We start from the raw sequence: 26,433 nt of genomic DNA, 5'->3' as shown, positions 1-26,433 counted from the left end.
GGAAAAGGAATAACTTTTTCTCTAAATGATTCACCCTTTCTGAAAGACTTGGTGTTCAGTTCTCTGAAAATTGTATCCCACAGGCTGAGAAATACTATGTTACAAATTCAGTGTGGCACATACTTCTCAGGATCTTATGGACTTCCCAGGATCCAGTGGAGAAGGTAAGTTTTAGTGTATTCAGTAACCGGTATCTCCTTTTCGATGATAATTTGCAGCCCCTCGAAATAAAGGCTGAGGTTACTAGGGTTTCTTGTATCTGAGAGGGTTAGAGTGAAACTGACCCAGAGGCCTAGGAAGTACAATGTTTATTAAAAAAAAAGTGGAGAGTGGATTGATTCTGTATAATGACAAAAAAGGAAGGAGAGTGAGGAAGGAGGGAGAAGATGAGGAAGAGAGACAGAAAGAAAGAGAGGGAGAGCGAGGAGAAGAAAGGGGGAAGAAGAGGAGATAGAAGAGGAAGGGGAGGAGGAGAGGAAAGAGAAGTAGTGAAAAGTGGGGAGGAGAAAGAGAAAAGAACAGGAAGAGGGGGAGAGGTGGGAGGAAGAGGAGCAGAAGAGCAGGAAAGTAAGGAAGAGATGGGATACAGCAGAAATGTATCGAATTTCTCCAGCCATAATAAAGAGTTAGAGGGGCAATGAGTGCCGTTGGACCAGATAGAGAAAAATGTCCACCCATAAGATTGATTTGTCAAAATTGAGATCAGGGTATGGTGACCCAGACCTGTAAGTTCTAGCAGTGCTGAGGCAGAGGCAATGAGACTAGCAAATGTTCAAGGCTAGCCTGGTGTCCAAAATAAATTTGGGGCCAGCTTGAGATACAAGCTGAGATACTGACTTTAAAAAAGGAGGTCCAATTATTAGGCTTTGCAAGCGTGATGACCCTAGTTTGATCCCTCAAATCCAGATTCAAAAAACAGTATGTTGTGTCAGATTTGTAATCCTGATGCTTAGGAGGCAAAGACAAGACCCCCAGGAGTTGCTGGCCAGCCAGCCTAGCCTACTTGATAAGCATCAAACTGGTGGTAAGAAAGCAAGACACATGATACTGGAGGGAGGGCAGCCATGGCCATTTGCTGGCTTTTACATGAACACATACACACTCACACTAGGACCCAGTACATAAAACAATGAGACACCTCACAGTTTTAACAGGGAGGATGTTCCCTGAGTCAAATGGAAAAAGAAAACATTGATACATTCTCACTGGTGTCAAAACTGACCTGTGTCAAGTTCATCTTATCAATGGCAAAGTGGTATATGTGGATTTAAAACACAAATTAGTTTAAAATTATAAATCCAGAGTTCAAACAATAACCTCAAGTAAAGCCACTGTCTGTGGTGGTGTAGGTGGACTTGAGACCCAGGTCACTCCTGAAACCCACATGAATCCCAACCAAATGATCCACTGAAGGGGTAATGAAGATGCCATCCTTGCTTCTAAACTGCACCTATGGACAATGTCTTCATCAAATTAAGAACCCCTCAAATTGCAGATAAGTCTTTCCTTGTCCTTTGCACCCTCTATTTTCCAAAGCAACATCATTTGCAAAAGAGAACTCAGGGCTGTGTGAATTCTGAGGACTATATCAAAGCCTCCTGGAGACATAAGCAACCATTGCGCTCTATCTAGCCCTGATCTACTTCTGGCTATCCTGCTCAACCATACAGGAGAGAAAAAGCAGAAATCTCAATACGTTATTTACTAGTACAAACCAGTCATTCAGGTTGCAGAGAGAAAGCAATGGGAGAGTTCCTTAAAACTTAAAGCAAATATCTTTTAAATAAAAATGGAAACAGTGTCTCAGGGGGTCCAAGGTAGCCTCAAACTTGCTTGTAGTCATTTGTAGCCAAGGATATCCTTAGTTTTTGCTCTTTTCACCTCTACCTCTAGAGTTCTAGAATCATAGCTATGTGCTATCACCTTTAGTTTCTACCATGGAATACTTCACACGTGCAGGAGAACTACACCCTCAACCAACAAATGTCTTGGTGGCTGTCACATGCGGAAATGGCATTAATGCTAGAGTAAATGTGGACTGAGATGAAACATTAATAGAGACCTGGGTGGGACATTTTATAAATCACATAAGCATAACAAGAAAAGAAAGCTCAGGCCACCAGCTCAGTTTCACACAGGTGGATTCATTGTTTGTTTGCTCTAGGATTGAACAAACCAGATAACAAAGGCAACTGGAAAATAGAAAGAACACCAGGAGTCCTGGCCACCTGGAGATTACAGCTTAGCAAATGTCCTTAAATACAACTACCAGTGCACAAAGGCATTATATTCATTTACTGTATTATTCTTCTCAAACACTTTGGGGCATCATGGTCCCCAGGCCTCCTCCTCAAGTACTGCTATGTTTTGAAAAGCCACAGACTCTTAATTTTCATAGCAATCTGAAAACACACAGTTAAGTCACATAGTTTAGTGAAAATGGTAGGTCCCCAGCAGTGACATCAAGAGTGGTCAGTTATAACCTTAAATTCTCTCCCCAAATAAGGGCACACAGAGGTAGGGAATCCAGACATTTTATAAAACTCCACACAAGCTAATGACAATAAGGATGTCACACCAAGACATGGTGATGGGGGAACGGAGTCTCCAGAAAAAAAACAACTCATTTTCAAGAAAAACTTTCATCCGTCTGACACACTTACATCTGGGAACTTGCTTGTAAGTAAGGGAATAACTTATCACGTTTAGCACTCTGGCTTTGTCACCCATGTATACAAATGATAACAAGATCCAAAATCTATGGATAATTCAAATTCTCCTTAAAAACAAATCCCTTGATATAAGTGTTGCTTACTAACTCTAGTCCATTGTAAAAGTGCATTTTAGCCGCTCAACAAACAGCAAGGATCTCACATCAAGAGAGCAGCAAGGTATACTCTTGACCTTCGTGATTACTTAGACCACATGTTGTACATAAAACGAGTCTAGTGATGTCAAGCAAATTCCACAGGAGAAGTATTTATCGCCAAATCTAAATCAAAAAATCCATATATACTATAATGGCACTTCAAAAGAAGATCTACTGTATTTACCAGATAGATCAATATGAAATTAGCTGGGATAAATATCGCCAACTCTACCCATCTTGAGATGAAGCCTGTTATTTAGACTCCAGGTCTTGAAAGAGACAAGAGAAACTTTGCTTATTAGACAGAAATAGGAAGCAGAAAGCCTGTTACAAGCAGGTCACACCTACCCTCAGCTGCTCTCTTTCACAATTCATCTGTTGCCTCAAAACCTGCAGAAAAGAGAAAAGGGAGAGATTGTCAGAAGGTTCTATTGAGCAGCAGCATACAGTCAGGGACTTGGGGAGCAGCTGAACAGGACCCCTGGAACCTACATAAATACTGGCTGCACATATTGAGGTGAGATGGCTCAGTGGATAAAGGCACTTGCCTTCAAGTCAGAAGCTGGAACCCACATGGCGAGAGGAGAAGACCAACTTTGACAAGTGACCTAAGGTATGCCATGGCTTGTCCACATATACATATATGTATGTGCACATACAATAGACTATAAAGTATAAAAAATTAAAACAAGGTAGAAGATTGAGGAACATTTCTGATCTGGCCTACACACACACACACACACACACACACACACACACACACACACACGTGCATCTTCACATATAGGAATGATCACATATATGCAAACATACAAGCACACATGTGCTTCTCCACACACAGGGATGCCCAGACATATGCAATCATGTAAGCACATATGTGCATCGACACACACAGGTGTTTTCACACAAGCACATATAAACATATCACATATACTCATATGTGGGAAAAGATAAGAGGAAAACAGAAGAAAATTGATAGTATTGATGAATGGACTCAAAAAGAGACCAGGCATTAATACTGATAATTTTTCACTAGGTTCAGACGGTAGGTTGTTCACTATCATTCTGCATTGCACAATACATAAGTAGCCAGCAAAGGGGAGCAGTATTCTTAAGGGAATAGTTCGGAGGTGCAAGGAAAGAAAGAGGGTTGCCTTCTTTGTCCACAGATTCCTCCAGTCCTGTTTGATAGGAGAACAGACTTCCTTAAGGCTGTCTTAGGTTGTATATGAGAAGACAATAGCCAAAGCAATGTTTTCCCTAATGTCAAGTGATGACAATATCATTTTCATGTCTTGGAAATCAGCTTGCATTTAATGAGTTCTTTCTTAATTACTAATTTTGTTTGTGTGTGGTGCTGACGTCTCACCTTGGAGTTTCATGTATGGTAAGCAGTGCTTCACCTCTAAATTATACTCTAGCCTTCTCTTCTCTCATTATTTTGAGATGAATATCACTAAGTTGTCTTGCCTTGAGCATATTACATCACCCAAACAAGGCTCCCACTCGTGATCCTTCTACTTCAGCCTCTGAGATACTGGAATAACAGATGGGGTTTGATGGTCCATCCTAGCCAGATGGAAGTAAGAAAGACTGGGGATGGTTGTTAGACAGACCACATGGGGGAGAATCTGAGGCCAAGGCTTATAACAGAAAAAAGTCTGCTCACAATTTGGTATCCATCACCACCGCAAGAATGAAGTCTTAGTAGTCCCCCTTTCAAACACTGCCCGGTGATTTGTGCCTTACCAATGTGCTTTTCTTATCATCCAGAGAGGCTTTATTAGAGTGACCATATGATTTGTTACCCAAACAGGCAGAGCAGGATGCATTAGCAGGGGATAGCCAGTGAGGTATTTGGATTTAGCTGGTTACACAGAGGTCAAAGATAGAGAGGGATGCATCTTAGAAAACCAGGTTTGGATGGTCCTATAACACAGACAAAGATTGATGGATGAGCATTCAATGTAAATGGCAAAAATGGAACTAAGTTCTGCGTTATTGACAGGTTCTATTGTCTCTTGCTATTTTCCTTTAAAGCACTGTAAAATCTTGTAATTCTCAGCCCTTGACAGGGTTCTGGGAGTTTCTTGAAACTTCACTGAAGGATGAGAAGCTTTGGCAACCAACTCTTGATGTATATTTTATGTGTTTTGTAGTGAAAGTTTCATTTTACTTTTTCTAAAGCAAAAATAAGGATGTTTGCTTAGGATAGACCAGAGATTCAAGTCTATAGCTAGAGATAGACTAGAATACTGTTGTAGGTCATTTCACCTAGAATTGCCTCTGAGAAGATCTCTTTTGATTGTGTTTGCTTTGTTGTTGTTGTTGAGTCTCACATATCCCAGGCTGTCCTTGAACCAGCTCTGTGGCCAAGGATGATTCTGAGCTGTTGATCCTCTTGCACCTACCTCCTGAGGGCTGAGAGCACAGCTGTGCAACACCAGGCTCAGTGTCTGTGGTGTTGGGAAATCAAACCTAGGTTGTGTGCATTTAGTATTAGGCAAGTTACCACCCAACTGATGTGAAGTGCTTGCTTCTCATGCTTAGACCCTGGGTCCAACTATTCGTACCATAAGAAAGAGAGACAAATAGATGGAAAGAAAGGAGGGAGACTAACTTATACATAGGTAGTAATGAACCACAATACCATTTATGAAAGATAAATTTATGAAAACTATAATATGTGGCAATAGAAAAATCAACAATAAACCACAGTTCTAAAAACTGATGTGGGAACTGTACCGAAAACCCACTTTAGTTTATGAGAAAAAGGCTACAAAATGTACAAATGTTATGGATCCTATTTTCTGTAAAAATACAGTTCAATTGGCCATTAAAGAGGATATGTAAGGAAGAAAGTATTGGGAAGAGATTTTCCAAATTATCAAAAAGTAAAGGAGTTTAGCTACATAAATAAATAGAAAATCGTACATTCAAATGTACTTGAAGTGGGCACTTTAGATTATATCTCTGTAATCCTTAAGAAGAAAGAGAGGAAAATCCACAGTCAGAAAAGATACATGGTGTAGGAGGGTAAGGAGTGGCGGTGACTGCTATCCAGATGGGGGTTCTCACTGAACAGCAAACAGAGAATAGGAGAGGAAGGTGTAAGTAGAATTGGAACCAAGGACTGAGCCTAAAACACTCACTCTCCAGCCTCACACCATCTCTTAGCAGCTGAGCCAAGAGAGCCCAGAACTCAGTAATGATTGACAGCAGTAATCATGGACAGCCAAGTCCCAGGAGAACTCAGCCATAAGTGCTCACCTACAGACGCCAAGTCCCAGGAGAAGTTCCCAGAGTTTATCTTGAGGAATTTTAACCTCAGAAAGTAGAGAACCTTCCTTTTATCTTTCTGGTCCCCCCCCCAGCTCCTCCCCCCACCATCCCCTCACACTACTGTCTCCTTCTGGGTAATCCCAGACTCAGTCCAGCACGAGTCATGGGGAAACCTTCATGACTTGAAATGCTGTCCTCCTAAGAGGTACCATACACTCCCTCCTCCTTGCTTTTCTTATCATTCCATGAAACGTCATCAGATGTTCAAATACTTAGTCCCCAGAGAGTGGTGCTGTTTGGGAAAGTTACAGAGCCTTTGAGTGTGAAGTGTTGCTGGAAGAAGTACATAACTTGGGGAGAGCTTTAAGCCGGGTCCCTCTTTCCTGGTCTTTCTGTTTCTGGTCTGTGCTTGAAATGGGATTCGTTGGGTCATGCTGTGCCTTCCATGTCTTCCTGCCATGAAGGACTCCATTCCTTCTGGAAATGTAAGTCAAACTAAATCCTTTCTTCTTTAACTTGTTTTTGTCTGGATATTTTATGACAGCAACAGAAAAGTAATGAATATACTCTGTCTGCTTAGAGCAGAAAAATGAATGATTCAACAGCCAAATCATACGTGGGAAAAGATATAAACCCATGAGTTCAAGAAGATTGCTACTTTCCAAGGAGTTAAATTAAAAGAAGCCCATCCCCACCCCAAAAAATCATGACAAAATTGCTGCCCAAAATTGGGCAGAGGTAAGGGCTCACTGGTGAGAATCTACATAGGAACTCACAGAGCCTGTGGCAGCATGCTCGCTGCTTGTACAGGTCTAAGCCAGATGTGGTCCCAGTGCTGAGAGAGAACAGATATGCCCCCACCCCTAACCATAACCTATATTCATTGATAACCACTGGCAAGAAAAGATTAGTTTTCTCCACGGAGTCTTACTGGGTATACAAACCACACCTAAGAGAAGGCCCCATGCCAAGCATTAGATGGCCAACACAAAATGAAATCAATGGCATTTTGGGAAGGTTTTGTCTCACAATATTTTGTTTTCTTTTTTCCCTTATAGAGCTTTAGCTTATGTGTTACAGCTTTAAATTTTATTTTAATGAGTTTCACACACACACTCACACACACTCATACATGCACATATAGACATACTCATACACACACATAAACACTCATCACACACTCACACCCACATGCACACTCACACACCCACATACATACGTATACACTCATAGACATATGTACACAGCTGCACACTCAGACACATACACACACACTCACACACGTACATACACACACATACACACACTAACACACTCTTAGACTCACATACACCACAGTCAAATACTCACTCACACACAAAAGGAATTTCTGGGAGCTTATAAAAAAACCTTTGAAACATACATAGGCAAATGATTTAATTGTACAAGGAAGTAAGAGTACAAATAAATACAATGTTTTCACTTAAGCAATGATAGCCATAGAAACAAGGGTTGGAATGGCTCACACAGCTTGCTGCCCTTCTGGTGGACATGGCTCTCCGGTCCCACCTTTGCTCATTCAGAACTGCTTATAACTCAAGCTCCACCAAATCCATTGTTCTCTTCTGGCTGCAGTGGGCATCCAGCTTCATGTAAACACACACACACACACACACACACGCACACGCACACGCACACGCACACGCACACGCACACACACACACACACCGTGCACATACAAATATTAAAATGAACATTTTAAAAATCTAAAAATAAAGACAAAAACAAAGAAACTCTAGGAAAGCCCCACTTTTGATTGCTGAAATAACTTCTTATCCACAGCTTAAATTCAAGGAAAGTCCTGGGTTGTGGCTCAGTGGTAGAATTCTTGCCTGGCAGTGTGAGGCCCTCCATTCCATCTTTAGCAATGTAAACAAACAAAGGTAAAATATGAAAGCAACTAAAAGTTTTCATTGCTAACAGACCTACTCTCAAACCTTTGCTACAGGAAGTAAGCCTTCCAAAGAGCAGAGATAATCTACAGGGGACAGGAAACAAAATGGAGGAAGACAGATAGAAAGACTGAAGTTTCTCATAAAAATAAGTATAAATACAGTCTAGGGGCTGGAGAGGTGGTTGGCGATTACGTAATGTTCCCCAACCCATGTCAGGTGCCTCACAACTGCCTGCAACAACAGCTCGCTCTGCAATCGAACACCATCTTCTGGTTTCTGCAGATACTACACCCAGGCACCATATATTCTCCCAGAGCAGAACAAGCACATAAAGAGAAAGAAAATAAATAAATAAATAAATAAATAAATAAATAAATCCCAAGTCTGCTGCTTTTGAGATTGTTGAAATATGCTTAATGGATGTCAATTTAAGAAATGACGTTTCTGGGAGCTTTTTATGTACCTTTTCTATCCTGTCAGCTAAACACAAAGAGAAGACAGTGTGGAAAGAGAAGGAAATGGGCCTGTATTCCCCCATGGCTAGTGAGATGAAATTAAGCAAACATAGCTGATGGTTGTTGTATATAAACAGGGTGGATAATCATAGTAATCAAGAAAACTGAAGTGGGGGTTAGGGTTCCAACATTCATGTGAAGTGGTGAAGAACTGATCATCTGTAGACTGGGAGATATGCAGCTATCATAACCCTTACAGTGATACCCTGAGAAACAAACGGTGCTATTCCAGGCACCAGTGCCAATAAAGGAAGAAAAGTAATATACACCAAACATAGCATGTTAGAATAATTGAATGTGTGTGTGTGTGTGTGTGTGTGTGTGTGTGTGTGTGTATTCTGACCCCAAACCTCATACGTAATACAAAAAATTAACTTCCAATAAATAGACCACAATTCTAAATGAGGAACATACAATTAAACAGGTAATATAGGATATAGGGAAAGCTGCTAATGTGTTTTTCTTCATGCTGTTGTACAGTTCTCAACTTATTCTCTATGACAGGTGGCACCTTCATATCAGAACTCTAAAAGCAGAAGTGTGTTTTATTTCTTACTCTTCAGTGCTAAAGCTAGCTTTCATCTTTACTAATAAAATACAATGCTATATACCAGGACTAGAAACTTTATGTTCTGTCTAAAAAAATAACAAAGGTCTGCCAAGATGAAGCTGGCCTATGCCATGCAAGGTGAATCTATACCATAATATTTTTGCTATGTAACTTACTAAAGGCAGAATTCAACAATAGTCACGTAAATAAAAAAGTAATATAAAAAACTTTGCCTTTTCAATGAGGCTGCTAAAGAAAAAGTCTGTGGGGTGAGAGAAGGGTTTTCTCTTGAGGTATCACAGTTTGCTCTTTGTTTGCTTATTTGATTTTGCCTGTTTGTTTGTTTGTTTGTTTGTTTGTTTGTTTTGATTATCCTTCAAGGCTTTGCTTGTTCTATCCATATCCTGGCAATAAAATCCTATTTCAGGTCTTCAGCCTAATTCTATGCATTGTATATCTCTTATGTTCAACTACTACCCATGATGGTGGACACCCATCAGTCATGGAAGAGTCAACTTATTTGCATCATTGATGACTATGAACACATGCTGGTTTTTTCTCCTCTATGTGTTTGGAGCATTGAGTACAGATAGGTGATGTGTTCTTTCCTGTCTTCCTGAGGATCAAGACCCAATCCTGAAAAGGTGGCTAAATCCCAGCCGAGTCTCTGTTACAACAGCACTCCTCCCCAAATTCCCCAAGCAAGGTACAAGCAGGTTCAGAGGGCCCATAAAGGCATTGCAAGGCCCAGTAAGGCTCTTCTTCTTTCAGTGGAGCTAGGGAGAGAGCTCATCTAGTAAATGCATGAAGCTCTGGGTTCAAATCTCATAAACTATGCTTCCACATTTAAAAGCTGGGCATAGTAGCATGGCTCTGAAATCCCAGTGATTTTATGGAGTCAGAGGCTGATGGATCCCTCATCCTTAACTGCCAGCTAGCTTAGAATACTTGATGAGCTCCAAAGCAATGAGGGCCCCTGTCTCAAAAGACAAGGTGGCCAGCACCTAAGAGATGACCATAAAGGTACATATCAGGCCTCCACACTCATCTGCACACACAATTTCTCCACCACAAGACTGGATATTTAACGGAAACAAAAGTCCCTGTAATTTCATTCCTTGGGTGATGGAAGAGACCCTTATTCTGTAGCCTGAAAAAAGCCAGCCCTGAAAAATACCTTAAATGTACACTTCACTAAATGTCACTTCATTTGGAAACTAACTCATGGCATTTTTTCCCTTCCCTTGGCAGTAATGCACAAAGCCAATATATTTTATGGCCTAAATGAAAAAAAAAGGGAAAGTGGAAGGTCGGGCATTGCTCCTTTAAGATGCTTCCGGAATCAAATACCACTCTCAATAGGGCTGCCAAGTAAGCGCTTATGAAAGGTTAGAACCGCAGCAATAAAGCAGCGCATGCGGCCTTTCACTCTTCTGGGTGTATGGGGCTGGTTAATAGCCTGGATTCATCTTCCTCCACTGTCTGTCTTCAGCTAGGCAGCAAGGCTATGCCCAGCTCAGCTATTCTCACCATCCCTATTCTCTGTGTGTGTGTCTGTGTGTGTGTGTCTGTGTGTCTATCCTGTCTTATTTCCTTCTCTCTTGTATAGTCACTGTACATGGTGCATGGTTTCAGAAGGATATTTTCATACAAATATATAATATCCTCAGACCACAAGCCATCTGTTAATCCATCCATGCTCCCTGCTTCTCTTTATTTCTGTTCCTTTGCTACTGGTAGCCCCTTTTGTCCCCTAGATGCTTTTGCTTCTTGTTAAATGCCATATACAGCTTCAGGGTTTTATATATTGGTACAAGTAATCTGGGATGCCCCCAAATGAAAGAAAACATAATGTTTTCTTTCCCGAGACTGGCTTAGATTTGCATCTATTCCCCCCCCCCCCCCAAAAAAAAAACATAGCTTGACTCTTCATTATGATTCAATTCTATATATGATTACATCTTGAATAGACCACATGTTCCTCCTCAGGTCCCCTGTTTGTGAGATGCAAGTTTTTTCCTGGAACTTATATTTAGTGAATAGTGCTACAGATAAACATGGCTGGACAAGTTCATTGAGTGGATAGTAAACACCCAGGAGTGCTGTAGCAGGACCATACCATTCTGTAAGGTGAGCAGGGCTAGTATTAGCTGAATGAAGAATCTCCGTGCTTATTTCCACAATGACTGAGCTGGTTGACTTCCCACCAACAGTGTGTAAGAGTTGCCTTTCATATGCTTTGAACTTTTTCTTTCAGTCCTTTCTGTCTCAGTGCCAGCCTGCCCCCACCCCCCATCTCTCTTTCTCTTCTCTCTTTGTCTCCCTCTGTCTCTCTGTCTCTCAATGAATCAGACTAGCTCTGTAAGGATGAGGACCAGTGGTCCAAGTCTTGAGGCGTCCCTCTTCACGAGGATGGTGCTTAGAGTCTGTAAAACTATCTGTTCATTGTGGCATAGATACTGAGCATTTTCTGGATGCTATTGCTTTAGGCAGTAGAAAAGAAATTGTTAGGTCTACAGAAATCCAGTATAGTGGCACATACCTGAACTCCTAGTATGTCAGAGGCAGAGGAAGGAAGAACTCAAGGCTGAAGGCAGCCTGGGGTACAGAGTGAGATTGCCTTAAACATATGTTCTCATGTACACATGTACATGTTCTCATGTACACACAGGGCTGACTCTACTGGATCTCCACATCTCCTTCAAAACAGGGAGATATCATTAACACTTTTATCACATGAAACATTTCCCAGACTGAACTTAGGGAAGTACTCAGAGCACATAATGAGAGGAACATCCTAGCCTCAGAGAGTATAAGAATACATCCATGTTTTTTCTTTTGTGTTTCCGAACATGCACACAGGGGAATAATCCAAATAAATATTCAGGAGAGAAAAAGAGAGGAATGAAAAGCTCAGGGGGATTATGGACATGCAATAATTAAGTAAGGGAGAAGAGTCAAATGTAAGAGGAAATTGGGTAGAGATCAACTTGCCTTGTGAAAGCAAGAGTCAAAGACACCGGATAAATGAATGGACAAATAGATGTTCATGTTTTCTTGTTTGTAGTACATGATGTTGGAGACTCCAGTTTTACGAACAATTGTGAATCATTTTTAAGGATAGCAACAGAAGATTAGCAACACAAAACTCGATAAATCAAATCAATGGGAGGCTCTGTGCATTTTTCAGCTTGGCTCTCCTAGTAATTATTATAAATTCTTCTGAAGCCACACAGAATTCCCTGTAAATCCAGGTCCCCATAGACCTTGGGTGAAAAGCAGGCTTTGCCTTTTTCTTAGTGTATTTTGGATTATCAATGCACTTGACTGATAAAGATATACTCAGCACTAGGGTTTTGTTAGCACTTCCAGAACAGTGCTAACAAAAGGACTGCAGCTATACCTGAACATAGTGCTTCCCTAGAAAAGGTCTCTGAGAAAGAGAGGGTGCCAAGAGCCAAATGATGATAAAGAGGGACGTTAAGAGTTGTCTATGGGCAGGACGTGTCCATCACACTAACAATCACACAACTCCTCTGGTTGCCTGCATAGTGCTGCAGAAGTTTGAGCCTCTAAGCAAATGGGATACAAACTTGGGAGACCTTACTCCATTCTGGAGATCTAAGGTTTCCAAAGGTTGTTGGAGGAGGTAAGTGGGATGTCTGTAGCCATGAGCACATATGTAAAGGCCAGAATCCTCATTACCTTGAGACAGCGTTCCTCACTGACACTTGAAACAGGCTGGTGGCTTCAATATTCTACCAGCAACCCTCCAATCATTTACATCCCCGATGCTGGCCACCCAGCTTTTTATGTGTGTTACGAGGAGTGGAACTCGGGACCTCATGCTTGCGCAGCATCTTCTCTTACCCACTAAGCCATCACCCTAACCCCTATGCATTCTCTAAAGTATGAAAATAAAATTATCTATATCAACTTAAAATCAAACTAAAAGAATTCATTTTTTCTCAGCCTGACTTCTGAGGAAACAGGTTGAATGTTTTTCAAATGCCCAAGTTTATGAAGATCTAAAACCCCTGAACAGAGTTTTAGTCAGTATTGGCTGTAACCAAATTATTGTTTTAAAATATATATCCAGCAATGTATTACATCTTCTGACTAGTACAAGATGGGATTGTTTATGTCTGGTTAGCAAATTGAGATGCTATCATCTATTCCAATGACTATTGATTTTTGATTTAAGGATGGAAAGTTTTTAACGGTGGCCAATGCTTAGGATTCAGAACAGAGAGTAAGAAATAATCAATTAAAAAGAAATAAAATACAAAAGCACAATAGTGAGTCAAGCCAAACATCATTAATCGACTCAATTCTGGCTCATGAAGTACCAGTGAAGACAGACATTGCCTCTAGAGAACAGGGTAGAGATGGACGCAGCTCAGCTCTCCTGTATTACTTTCATTTCAGCAATGGAGAGAACTAGAATGTGATACTGAAACCTTGTGTGCTTTGGTTAGAAATACAGTGCCTATGGGAAGGGAAAGAGGAAGGCAAGGTAAAGCAAGTCCACATACTAAGTACAAAAAGGCACAAATCCTATTGATGAAAAGGAATACATAAGCCTACATGTTGAAGGTATCACCACAGTTAATTTATGGCTCACAGTCTTTGGGGAAAATATTATTTAGCAAGTTTCAAAATCTCAATGGACTGAGTAGCGTTTAGCACCCAGCCTGTGATGAGGTACCTGGAATGCAGTGAAGAGTAGTAAGCCTTTCTGCGGCCCTTTACAATCTGTAACACTGGATGCCCATGGTACCTGAATGTTCCTGCTGCTTGGATGCTTGCAGTGATTGGATGCATGTGGTACTTGGATGTTTATGGTACTTGCATCAGGAGGAAAGTAGCATCCTTGGATATTTTGAGTCTTTCTTAACTCTGTATTGTAAGTCATCAAGTGGAGTAAAATATAATTTTTGTTATTAGAGGGACCCTAATGCCCCTAGAATTCTAAAGATCTTCAGATCACAGGTCTTCAGAGCATTTGCTTCAGACCAATTATTTTTGTTATATTTCTTCTCTCATGCATGCACTTGCTTTTTAATCAGAGAGTAAAGTCTCCCAGGTCTGAAACAAATATGTTTAAGAAGAAAGATGGAGCAGACAACCCTAAATGAAAGGTAGCTGCCCTCCAGAATCAGTTTACTCTGCCTCCAACCAGCACCCAGCTACTTACTGCAAGGAAGTCCCTTCTTGGAGTTCTGAGTTGAAGGCTGCATACCGGTCTTAGAACAAAAGGGCAACTCCAAGCTGATGTGACACCTCAGGAGCTAAGCCAGAGAATGTCTCTGCACCAGATCACTTTCAAGGTGAGGGAAACATCTTGCCTATTATTTACCCTGATAATAAACTATCACCCTCAGGCATATTTTTATTCTGTAGATTTAATAAGGTATTTTGTGAACAGAGGCAGAGGAAAGTTGGAACAAACACTTGTCAACCATGGCAAAGGTGATTTCTATTTGTTTCGGAGGTAGACGCAATTGCCTTTCCCTTCCCCCATAATCAAGAGTTATAATTGCCCCCTCCAAGCTTTACCCCAGCCATTTGCTCAATCCAAGAATATTCAAACAATACTCATGAAAATCTCCTGCAGAACTAAAATGCTTTGGCAGGTTTCCCTAGACCAGTCTCCCGGGACCATCATTACCCTACAGCCAGAGAGGAGCAGCTCTCATGTAGCATGAATATCACAATTCAGATTTCCCATCATGCTCTCTGCCCACTGTTAGAGCTAGGAAGGAGTCAGGTTGGACAGGTGGACTATTTGCATATCATTTGCATTTATCTATTATGGTAGAATGTAGGTTCTCTAGACAGTTTCACATTAAGATGCTTTAACTCGACTAGTTTTATTGTTTCTTTCTCATTGGATGTTACCATGTTCTAATGATAATTGTTATCAGAGTTAATAATTTTAAAATATGCTTCCCAATTAAATACATGCATCCTAGACCCACAGACTATGGCTTCTGTGTAGGCAAACAGCTTGATGATATTAACGGGCAAACATGTATCAAACATCTTAAGTGATCAGAGTCAAACACTAGAGAAAGTTTCTCAGGTTCCAGTCTCAAGTTCAGTGCTTACCAACTTAGGGACAAACATACTGACTTGGGCCTGTCTTGTTCTTCAAAAAGTCACACATGAATTTGAATGAGCTCATATTTGCAAAGTACTTAAAATGTGAAAAGCACATAACTATTATAGCTCAGAATACATTCCATTAGTTCCTTTTCAAGTAAGTGGCACACAACTGCGATGGTGATCTTGAATGTGTTGGTGAGTTTAAATGTGATGGTGAGCTTGAATGCAATGGTGAGCTTGAATGCAATGGTGAGCCTGAATGCAATGGTGAGCTTGAATGCAATGGTGAGCTTGAATGCAATGGAGAGCTTGAATGCAATGGTGAGCTTGAATGCAATGGAGAGCTTGAATGCAATGGTGAGCTTGAATGTAATGGTGAGCTTGAATGTAATGGTGAGCTTGAATGCAATGGTGAGCTTGAATGCAATGGAGAGCTTGAATGCAATGGTGAGCTTAAATGCAATGATGAGCTTGAATGTAATGGTGAGCTTGAATGTAATGGTGAGCTTGAATGCAATGGTGAGCTTGAATGCAATGGTGAGCTTGAATATGATGGTGAACTTTATTCATCTGCTTGGTATAATCTAAAATTCGCTAGAAGGAGCATCTCAGTGAGGCATTTTCTGTATTGGGATAGCCTGTGGGGATATCTGCAAGGGAACCTGGATATTTTTAATTAAGTTAATTGATGTGGGAAGGCCAAGCCCACTGTGGGCAGCACTATTCTCTGCAATGTGATCCTGATCTGTGAAAGAGTGGAGACCTCCATCTGAGTACAGGCTGGCAAGGAAGTGAATAAGCATTCTCCCTCTGCTCTTCATTGTGGGTATAATGAGGTTAGCTGTTAGCTGTGCCTTGATTTCCCCTACAATAATGGACTAAAATTGGGCATTGTGAGCTGAAATAAACCGCTTTATTACCTGTCACTTTTTATCAGAGTATTTTATCACAGAAACAGAAATCAAATTAGAAGAGCATCACTTCTACTTTCGCTGTGATTTCTTCTTCCCACAACGGTATTGAGAAGCTGTGGCCACAGACAGAGCAGTAGGAAACAAGCATTTTGCAAAGCAATGGATACTCTAGAAAGCTGTGTGCTAGGATCTTAACAGCCCATGTCCATGGATCAGAAAAAATGTCAGCAGAAAGAAATTATGTACTGTGCAAAGAGGATGAACAGTGTCCCAGCAGACTAGTTCTCCAAACAGAGATGGAGGGACATGAGTGACATTGTCGTATAAGACCCTGAGGTGGACATGTGCTGACTGGCTTTCTGAGCTGTGTTGCCTTCAGCACCTGAAGAATCTTTTACAGCTTGGAGAGATCTTTCTATTCTTGATTTCCAAGACATTAAAGAGTGCCATGTTTAAGAAGTGGACATGACTGTATAGCCCAGAAAGCTTGAGAATTACTGTTTTCTAATTCTCCTCTTCAATTGTCAGAAAGGGATAGTGATTGCTCTTGTCACATGGGTATGTATGTGTAAAGTTTAGTTCTCTGCATTTCTCTGTGTGTATGTGTGTGTGTTTGTGAATGTGCATGACTCTGTGTGAGTGCACAGTCTCTCTCCCTTCACTCTCTTCTCTCTGTCTCTCTCTCTCCTCCCCCTGCCTCTGTGTGTGTGTGTGTGTGTACACTTAGGCACACATGTATATACATGCTCTTTCTGAAAAGGCACCTGAAGGCGATCATTTCAGGAGTCATTAAACCCCTAAGCTTAAGGAACAGTTTTGGGAAGAATGAGGATATCAAAAGGTCCAAATGACAAGGAGGCATTTCTGTAATTTGCAGGCAATTTACTTGAGGAATTTAGGTCAGCTGGCTGTTTGCTTTGTCATCTCCAGTATTAATTAGACACTGGAAGTAATGATGGAGCTCAGAGAGCTCTTCAGATGTAAAATAATAATAATAATAGTAATAAACCAACAGAGTGGAGTTTTACCTTCGGAAAGAAAATATTTTCACAAGGAGCACTCTGAAAGCAACTGAGAGCAGGAAAACCTTGCAATTAAATCCTGCAAATGTGCTCTTGACATAATCCCAGGGGAAGCCTTATCTGTACTTAATATTCAAATAAATATTCTTTTGTGTGCTGAACATTCGATAGGGTGCATTTTATTTAATTTAAGTGAATAACATAATCAGTGTGGTGAGGAATAATCAGACGGAGCAGGATAGCCCGTTAACTAGGATAAATGGAGTGCTGGGGAGCAGAGTGGATGATGGTGAGGAAGCAAAGGGAAGTGGCAGGATCTTAAGCATAGGTTATTCCAGGAGTGTCCCAGAGAACCTTCATCCCCAGAGGGAAGCTGTACATCAGTAGCATGGCCATGTCTTGAAGCTCATTAGCCATGAAGTATCCCAGACCCAACTCCAGATCAGTGGAATGAGGATATTCTGAGATACTCTAGGGAATCATGCTAAACAAGAGAAAAAAACAGCACGAGGCAGGTTTTCCCAGAGTTGGTGGTGTGTGTGTTCTCACGTTCTACACCAAAGAGAGGCCACTAGCTCCCTCTCAGAACTGACCAACATCAGCACATCCTCTCATGGGACTTCTACAGGATGCAGCTCTGTTTGCCACAAAGTTTTGCATGATACAACTTTCCCATAGCCACATCACCAAGCAAAGTGTCACTAGAAGGCATTTAGTGGAAGAACGTGTGAAAATTCACACCTATTCCATATTTTCAAAGAAACCCAAAGATACAGATTTGGGCATTTTTCACAAACAGGAGTCAAAGTCCTCTTTTGTGGGATTTAAAAAGTGAGGGCTCCTCATTGTGATGGAACAGAATCTATGATCAAGTGTCAACAGAAAACAAAACCGTTCCAGCTGACTCCTGGCCTCCACAAAGGCACAGCAATTTTATAGCAGTCCATTTTTACCCAGGTGGAGCATGGACCCTGTGCCAGTTTGATTAAAAAATGGCTTACAGGTAGAGCAAGCCCTTCTATTATGGGGAGAGCTGTGCTAATGAATCTTGGAAATGGAAGCGTGTAGCCATCCCTTTTCGGATCTGTAAGCCAATTATTATATTAGATCTTGACTTCCAATATTTCTGCAGGTTTTGAGGCAGTGTAGCCCTGCCAAGCAACGAGCAGATACAAAGCCATTTCTCAGGACTGAATCGCCACTCCCAAGATGCTTTTTCCCTCCCCCTCCTCCTCTCTTTCCTTACCCTTTACCTCCCTACTGCCTTTCTGATGTTTCTCTTTTCTTCCTTCCTTTCTCTCTCCTGCCTTACTTCTTCCTCCTTCCCTCTCTTCTTTCTTTTCTCTTAGATCTATCCATTTTTATTTCCTTTATCCCTTTCTTTTCCCTTCCTTCTCTCTCCCTTCCTTTCACCTCCTCCCTCCCCTCTCTCATCTGTCTTACTTACTGTTTGTTTTTCTTCTCATCTCCATACTTACTTTCTTATTCTTTTCCTTTCTCTTTCCTTCAGATCTCCTGCCTTTCTTTTGTTCTTCCCTTCACTTCCTCCTTTTCTCCTTTCCCTTTCTCCCTTCTCTCACTGTCACAATTAGAAAACATGCTGCCACACTACAAAGGTGGAGGGAAGTCCTGCTTGATGAATTCTCAACTCTTCCCCTTCTATACACAAATCCTCCCTGTATCTTCTCAAAATTGAGCCCTGCCAGCTAGCTTTGGGGACTGAACTCTGTGACTTTTCTTGTATTGTGGTATGGTAAATCCAAATACAGTGGGTGGGTCAAACAACAATAAGCTGTCAGAGACAACAGAAATTATAAAAGCAGCTTGGAGCAAACCTAAAGTCTGACAACATGGGTTTGAATCCAGAACTTGGCCTCTTTACTGGGCTCTGAGCAGGTGGCTTGGCTGGTATGAGCTTCCAGGAGCTCATCAGAGGGAGTATGAATAATGGCATATCATAGAGTTTTGACTAGGTATGTGTGTTTATGCCTCAAAAGCTCTTTAATCACTTCCTGGCCCTAAGTCATTATTATATAATGCTGGTTAAATAAAACAGTTGCAATGAATGTATCCAGAGATTTCCCTTGTCTTCTTTGTCCAATTGCTTGTTTTTTTTAACCAGAAAAACACTGTGTGCATCTCTTTGTGTCTCTGTGTCTGTGACTGTGTCTGTCTGTCTGTCTGTCTCTGTCTCTGTCTCTGTCTCTGTCTCTGTCTCTGTCTCTGTCTCTGTCTCTGTCTCTGTCTCTCTCTCTCTCTCTCTCTCTCTCTCTCTCTCTCTCTCTCTCTGTACTCAACTGTACACACTGTGACTGACAGTAGAGTAAGATGCAGGTCCCATCTGCAGGAAGCACTCATTCTCACAAGTCAGGGATCTTGTTCTTGGCACTGTGAGGTCTGAGCAGAGCTTGGAAAAGAGGAGTCATGAAATAAAAGCAGTGTCCTGCTCCCATCAAGGATCCTCAGGAAAGTCTGGTGATGAGAAAAATGGAACAACTTTCAGGTTGTGTGAGGTTGTTATTGGGCTCAGCTTCTTCAGATCGACTCATTCCAGACTCCAGGGGCAATAGTATCTACATCAGAGGAAGTCCAGCAGCCAGGGTATCCCAGCCCTTCCTGGAGACAATGTTGCTGTGCATTCAGGAGATATCACAAACTGTCAGTAAGGACCAGAGAAGCAGGGACCAAGCATAAGCTTTCTCTGACTCTGAGGCACAGGTGGACCAATGCTCAGTGGTGGCAGGAATGTACAGTTGGGTATAGAAGAAGGAAGAGTTGGTGCTTGCCTTGCTAGCTAAGGGTTGCAGGAATAGTATGTCTGTTTGATGGGTCAGTCAGCACTTCCAAGGGACTAGAGACTCTCTTCCTCCATCCCTATATAGAAATACCACAGCTGCAGAGTCAGGGAAGGAGAGAATCCCCAGGGATGCTGTGGTGAGAGGTGTCAATATGTGTAGATAAAGGACCAAGTGTCAGAGGCAGGGAAACAGGGAGGAAAGTCAAGGCTTCTGGTTTAAAAATATAAGCATCCTTTTCCTATTGAGTAACACAATTTCAAAAAGTCACTTAAATCTCTTTGTAAAACAAAGGCACACAGGTGAATCTACTACTTTAAGACAGCCTAGCAGTACTGTCTACTGTACAGTAGACAGCCTAACAGAACAGCTTAACAGTTGTGAAGGGACAAAAGCAATACCAGGCTGGAGACTGAAGTAAGTGTCCGCACATCCTGGGATGCAGCAAAAAGCTTCCTGCCTTCTCTTCTGCCTTGAACTCTGGCAATAGCTTGTAAAGAGCAGGCATCCCTAGTCTGCACAAAGCCCCTGTGTGGGCTTCTCCTGTCCCTGATACTCTCTTTGCACTGCCCCAAGGATCTGATTCAAATAGAGAGGGTACACTGGCATCCCTTAATCTGGCTTTACCCACCCACCTAGGAAAAGGCTACCCAGTATGTCCAAGTGTTGCAGGAAAACACTTGGACGAATCCAGAGCCCCCTTTTCAAGCTGGATACTTTTCTGCTTGGGTTTGTGAATCCCAGACCCAGGGCAGCATTAGGACGTGGATGCTGCAGTTTGAATCCCTACGTCGCCATCTGCTGGTCACTTCCTCTTAATACTGATGATCATTAGGCACCTGCACTGGAGCCCAGCTTGAAGTCCCGAGGGTTAGACCACCTGATCCAGAGGAGCAGTATTCTCCAGATCAGCACCTTCCCAAACATACGCCTTCTAGTCAACACCACTTAAACGCACAGTCTAAAAGCACATGCCATTTCTTCTCAGCCGGGAGCTTGGAAAAGACTAAATTGCATTCCTTGGGACAAGTCTGTTTTGGCCTCTCCATGTGACCCTATGAACCCCACTGCTCTTTCCCCACCAGGCCTCATTTTCTTGTCCACCAAAGAAGTAGAAGGAGGTGATTTTTAAGTGCATTTTCAATTTTGCTTTCTGTAACCTGGAAAACCTCCAAGCCCTTGCAAATGCCACTCTGGCTGAAGACCAGTGTGAATTGGGAACAATAGTCATGATCACACCCTGGAATGGGCCTCACAGTAAGGACAGGAAGAGTGCTATCGGGGTAACGGCCAGTCCACAAGGCAAGGATGTGCAGCCATGTTGTAAGCTCTATGAATATCAGAAACAGAATCAGCAGAGCACCCAGCCAGGATCAACCAATCCCCTGCATACCAACATGTGCCAGATGAGCAAGGATCTCCCAACATCTGCAGGAAGTTTTGCACGAGGGCTTATAATTATTGCCTATTATTAAAAAGTGAGTGAGAGAGAAGCTATGGATTATAAATTCATGGTAGATTATGTTTTAATGTTCCCAAACAGAATAATAATTGCTAAAACTGCTTTGGGTATCAAGCTTCATTGCACTGAACTGAACTCCAAGAATTACTATTACTGTTATTATTATTATTTTAAAATCATTTATGGTACTGGGATGACATAATGTTACTATGGTATCCTCTGTCATGCTACTGTGCCCCACATGCATTGAGGACCAAGGCAGGACATGAGTTCCAACACTATAAATTAAGGTGCGATTTGTAAATGCTTCATTAATATTTATTAAATGATGATTAGATGCTCTTGCAATCCTTAATAAGATATTATAAACCATGTCATTAAAATGCACTAACAGCACATTCTTAGTGAGCCACACCATAGCCTGCTGTTAGGAGATGCCCAGCTTCTTATGATTTTCTTCCTAAATCCTTTCCTAAGATATGATGATCAAGATGATAGAGAAACTTAAGTGGCTATCTGATCAAAATGTTCCCCCAGGAGGGAGGTGGATAAGAAGTCAAAATAAGGAGTCTTCTATACTTTCAATTCAGTTTCTAGAATCTCCAACCTTGATACTGTTGAAGGATTTGAAGGATAAATATAAAAGTATACTCTATGAAATCCTCAAAGAATTAAAAAAAATATTATTCAAAAATAAGAACAACCCACCTATAGGGTTGCAGACCCCTTTAGCTGCTTGGGTACTTTCTCTAGCTCCTCCACTGGGGGCCTTGTGTTCCATCCAATAGCTGACTGTGAGCATCCACTTCTGTGTTTGCCAGGCCCTGGCATAGCCTCACAAGAGACAGCTATATCAGGGTCCTTTCAGCAAAATCTTGCTGGTGTATGCAATGGTGTCAGCATTTGGAGCCTGATTATGGGATGGATCCCGAGGTATGGCAGTCTCTAGATGGTCCATCCTTTTGTCTCAGCTCCAAACTTTGTCTCTGTAACTCCTTCCATGGGTGTTTTGTTCCCAATTCTAAGAAGGGGCAAAGTGAGCTAAAGGGGTCTGCAACCCTACAGGTGGAACAACAATATGAACTAACCAGTACCTCCAGAGCTCTTGTCTCTAGCTACATATGTATCAGAAGATGGCCTAGTATTGCATTGCTATGTGGCCTCCTTGAGCTGCTAAGAGGAGAGCAGATGAAAAGAAATGGAAAAATGTCCTGAGGTCAAACAGACTGGGGCCCATCTTTAGCTTCTCTAGAAAAATGGCCTACAACAAGTTGCCTAACCTCTCTGGGCTCTGTTGGTTCATCATCTCTACTTGTGGATGAGCTTGTCTTCCTCAGAGAACTAGGAACTGTCAACAAAAAGGCTCCTGGTGCATAACTGGAATAAGGTAAATGCCCAGTAAATGAATGTGCTTTTGTTATTTTTATCCTCTTATCATACCATCTATAGTCACTGGGGTAAATATAATGTTGAACTTTCACTTATGTCTGTTCAAATAATCAGAAGACAATGGCCTTCCACACCAGATATGGGTACAGGATCTTAGAAGGTCTCAACTCTCTCAGGAACCATTCCTGGCTCCCCCACATCCATATGCATTGCTCTTCAGAGAGGATATCCATGAATACCTCAATGGGCCCAGTTTGCTGGGAGTTTAGTCACTCGCTGGAGTTCTGGAAGACTGGGAAAGGTCAGCTTGGGGGACTGGTATCCTTTGACTCACTGTTGAATCAGTATAGAGTTAGTGCTCTCTTTTCATGGCTTTCATCTGGTTCCAAAAGCAGAAGCAGGACCTTGAATGCCAGTGGCTCCTCCATCCCTGAAAGCTGGAGTCTCCCTTTTGAATTCTCTATAGTGTTCTCTTCCATGTATGACAGAGCCCACAGGTGACACATATTGAAGGGAGTCTGTCTTTTCCTTTGAAATTTGAAAGATCTGGGTTGAAATCCTCCCTTTGCATCCTGGTAGCTATCAGACTTAAATTATCATAGTGTCTTTCAACTCTCATGCTGTTCTTACTTTTATAAAACATGGATAAGAAATGGTACCTTGATGTAATGATAGCAAGGGTGGGAGACACAGGCCTTAGCCATTAGTCACTGTTCTATTGCTACAAAGATGCCATGGCCAAGGCAAATCTTAGGAAATAAAGTATCCAATTGGGTGCTTGCTTATAGTTTCATAGGTTTAGTCCATTATTGTCATGGCAGCAATATGGTTTGGGGCAGTAGCTGAGACCTATGTCCTCATCGGCAGGCAGGGAAGACCAGGGCCTGGCACAGGATTTTGAAGCCTCAAAGCCCAATCCTAGTGACATACTTTCTCTGACAAGGAATATGCCTCTGAATTCTTCCAAACCTATAAAAGAGTTCCACTCCCTAGTGACTAAGCTTTCAAATATATGAGCCCAGGGAAAGCATTTTTATTCAAACCACCTTAGCATATAATTTAAGTTGGCAATTTTGCAATCTACATGTATCATATTACAGACTCACACATACTATCACTTAGCTCACTATATCATATTGTAAAGTTCAGTAGTGCTTCCTCTATTTAAGACTTACATGGACTTTAAATTTTCAAGAAGGTGTTTAATGAATTATGAACATACATTCTTTATTTGTATCAAGTTTGAAGTATTTGGTCAAAGCCATCTATTCATGCGTGAAACCAGGATGTGGTCACCATAGGGGAAAATCTGACCTGTGGATCTGGTTATTTGGTACTAACCATATAACAACATAGTCAACTTTTTCTTTGGCTTGATTTTGGAGTTAAGATGCTCTAATCCAAGAAGGGTAGAAAGATGTATTCAGGGAGCAAAAATAACAACTATAAACGTCCAGGGTAGCAGAAGAATGTGAGCAGCTGAGTATTAGCATTAATCCATTTCTCAGGGTAGCATGCCTCTGCTTCCAAGTGTTGTGGGGCATCCAAAACATGGATGGACTCTTGGGGATCCAAATACTTAGGGCAGCAAAATGGCACAGGAGGTTTGAATTGTCTTAGCCAATGACATTTGAACATGTACATTGAGTCCAAAGCAAGACAATCCAACCAGTTAGTAAGATCTATGGGATCAAAGTAGTGCATGTTGGGGAAGAAGAGAAACTTGAGTGGAAGCAAAGTAAGGAGAACGGCCCTCTTCTCCAGTCATGCTCTCACTTATTCACTTCTTCAGCAAGCAGGACGCCCTCAGTGAGTTACACACTGCAAAGCAGTAATGAGGAAAGCAGGAATGTAGAGACTCTACTGGGCTTGTAGTTCCAAGAGAGAAAAAATGACCCCCTCCTCTCCCAAGCCCTTTCATTTGGGTGAATAAAGCAGCGGCACTTTCAAAGTTCTATTTTACTTTATTATTTTATTTTATTGTTCATGGGCAGCTAAGTTAGAAATAATTTTAGAATTATAGAAGAAAAGATCACAGTAAATCCCCCATATGTCCCACATCTGGCCTGAGAGTAGACAGCTTATAGGAAATAGTCTCTTATGTGGAGGAAACTGCTGAAACAAGATATGGAAGGACCCATCTATTCTAAAGGGCACCCTGGGGCTTCTGGGAAGAAGCACCTCGCTTTCTGTCTTACAAGTTTAGGATGGAGGGAATCCTGGAGGAATGTTTCAGGGTAAGAGAACTACATTTTGGAGATGAGACATGCAATAGAGCAGGACAAACCCTCAGAAGAGGGAAGGTCAGTTAGTCACCAAACCTTGAAGTGGAGGGTGGCAGCTGGTAAGACTTAACTGGGACGTCAGGGTATCAGGCCTGAGAGTTTTGAGTTTTGCCTCCTGGGCTATGGGGGAGGGAGGTGGCTGAGCAATGTTTGAGGCTTTGCATCACTCCAGGCTTAGAAGAAGCACTGACCACCACTATAACACAAATACAGCTTGTTTTCAGTCAGCAACACCTTTCCTTGTAATGAATTAGCCTGTGATCCTTTGCAGATCATCTTGACTATAATCAAATGGACTATTCTCAACAGAGAACATAGAGACAATTGAACCATAGGCTGAGGGGTAACACCCAAGGGTTATTTGGAAAATCTAATGAAAGCTATAAACTATCTTAGGAAAAAAGAGAAGAAGACAAACCTGAGCCCCTCTTTTGGCCCTCTATCTCTCCTCTCCTTTGCCTTCACTTCTCTTCCCTCCTTTTCATACTTGTCCCACCTTGCTATTTCCTCCTCCCCTCTTTATCTCTCTATCGTTCTCTTGTTATCTGTTCAACTCCCCTCTCTCTCCCTCTCTTTATTCCCTACCCAACTTTTCTCTCTCCTTCCCAATATTCCTCCATCTTCCTATGTCTCTGGTTTTCATAAAGTCAACAAAACTCAGCCGAAAGCTTTGTCTGAGGACTCTGATGGACTATTTCCCCCAAGCCCCAGCATTTTCCAGTATACCTAGCTTTGTTTATATTTCCTCAAGCAATAATATAACAACCACTCAATGAGGTAAACGAAACAGGTTCTATTACATTCTAGATTTTTGTCACTATTTGAGAAAAATGACAAGAAAAAGAGCTGGAACAATGGCTCAGTGATTAAGTGTGCTTACTGCTCTAGCAAAGGACCAAGGCGAGCTCCCAGCATCTGTGCCAAGCAGCTCACAACAACCAGCAACTCCATCTCCAGGGAATCCAATGCTCTTTTCTGGCCTTTGCATCACAACATACCCTTGTACACACACACACTCGAACAGACACTTGTATACTTGTATGCATGTATGTGCATACACACACACACACACACACACACACACACACAGTAAAAATTTTAAAAAGGAAAGCATACAGAGACGTTAGAGATGTTGCTTATAGGGATGAATAAAAAGCTTATATTTTGTTCAGAATAATACCAGGCAGACTGAGAAATTCTGGAAATTTTCTATATTTAAAGAATAGGTATTGTTCTCAAGTTGAACAGGTATGTTTTTTGCCAGTTTCCACATGCCTGTAAAGGCCCAAGAGAAAGATGTAAATCTTT

General features: G+C 41.6%; 1 protein-coding gene across 15 annotated transcripts in view; it reads right to left on the bottom strand.

Moving 5' to 3' along the window:
• Rbfox1 (RNA binding fox-1 homolog 1) overlaps window positions 1-26,433 on the bottom strand; it is a 2,110,633-nt gene that overhangs the window by 604,377 nt on the left and 1,479,823 nt on the right. For all 15 annotated transcript variants that reach the window (XM_085832308.1, XM_029470804.2, XM_085832312.1 and 12 more), the window contains exon 6: window positions 3,218-3,259. In XM_085832308.1, coding sequence (XP_085688434.1) covers window positions 3,218-3,259 — 42 coding nt within the window. The remainder of the gene's footprint in view (window positions 1-3,217; window positions 3,260-26,433) is intronic.

This window comes from Mus caroli, unplaced genomic scaffold (genome assembly GCF_978045245.1).
Source record: "Mus caroli unplaced genomic scaffold, Mus_caroli_1 scaffold_17, whole genome shotgun sequence".
NCBI classification, from domain to species: domain Eukaryota; kingdom Metazoa; phylum Chordata; class Mammalia; order Rodentia; family Muridae; genus Mus; species Mus caroli.
This window is presented reverse-complemented; position numbering and strand designations above follow the sequence as displayed.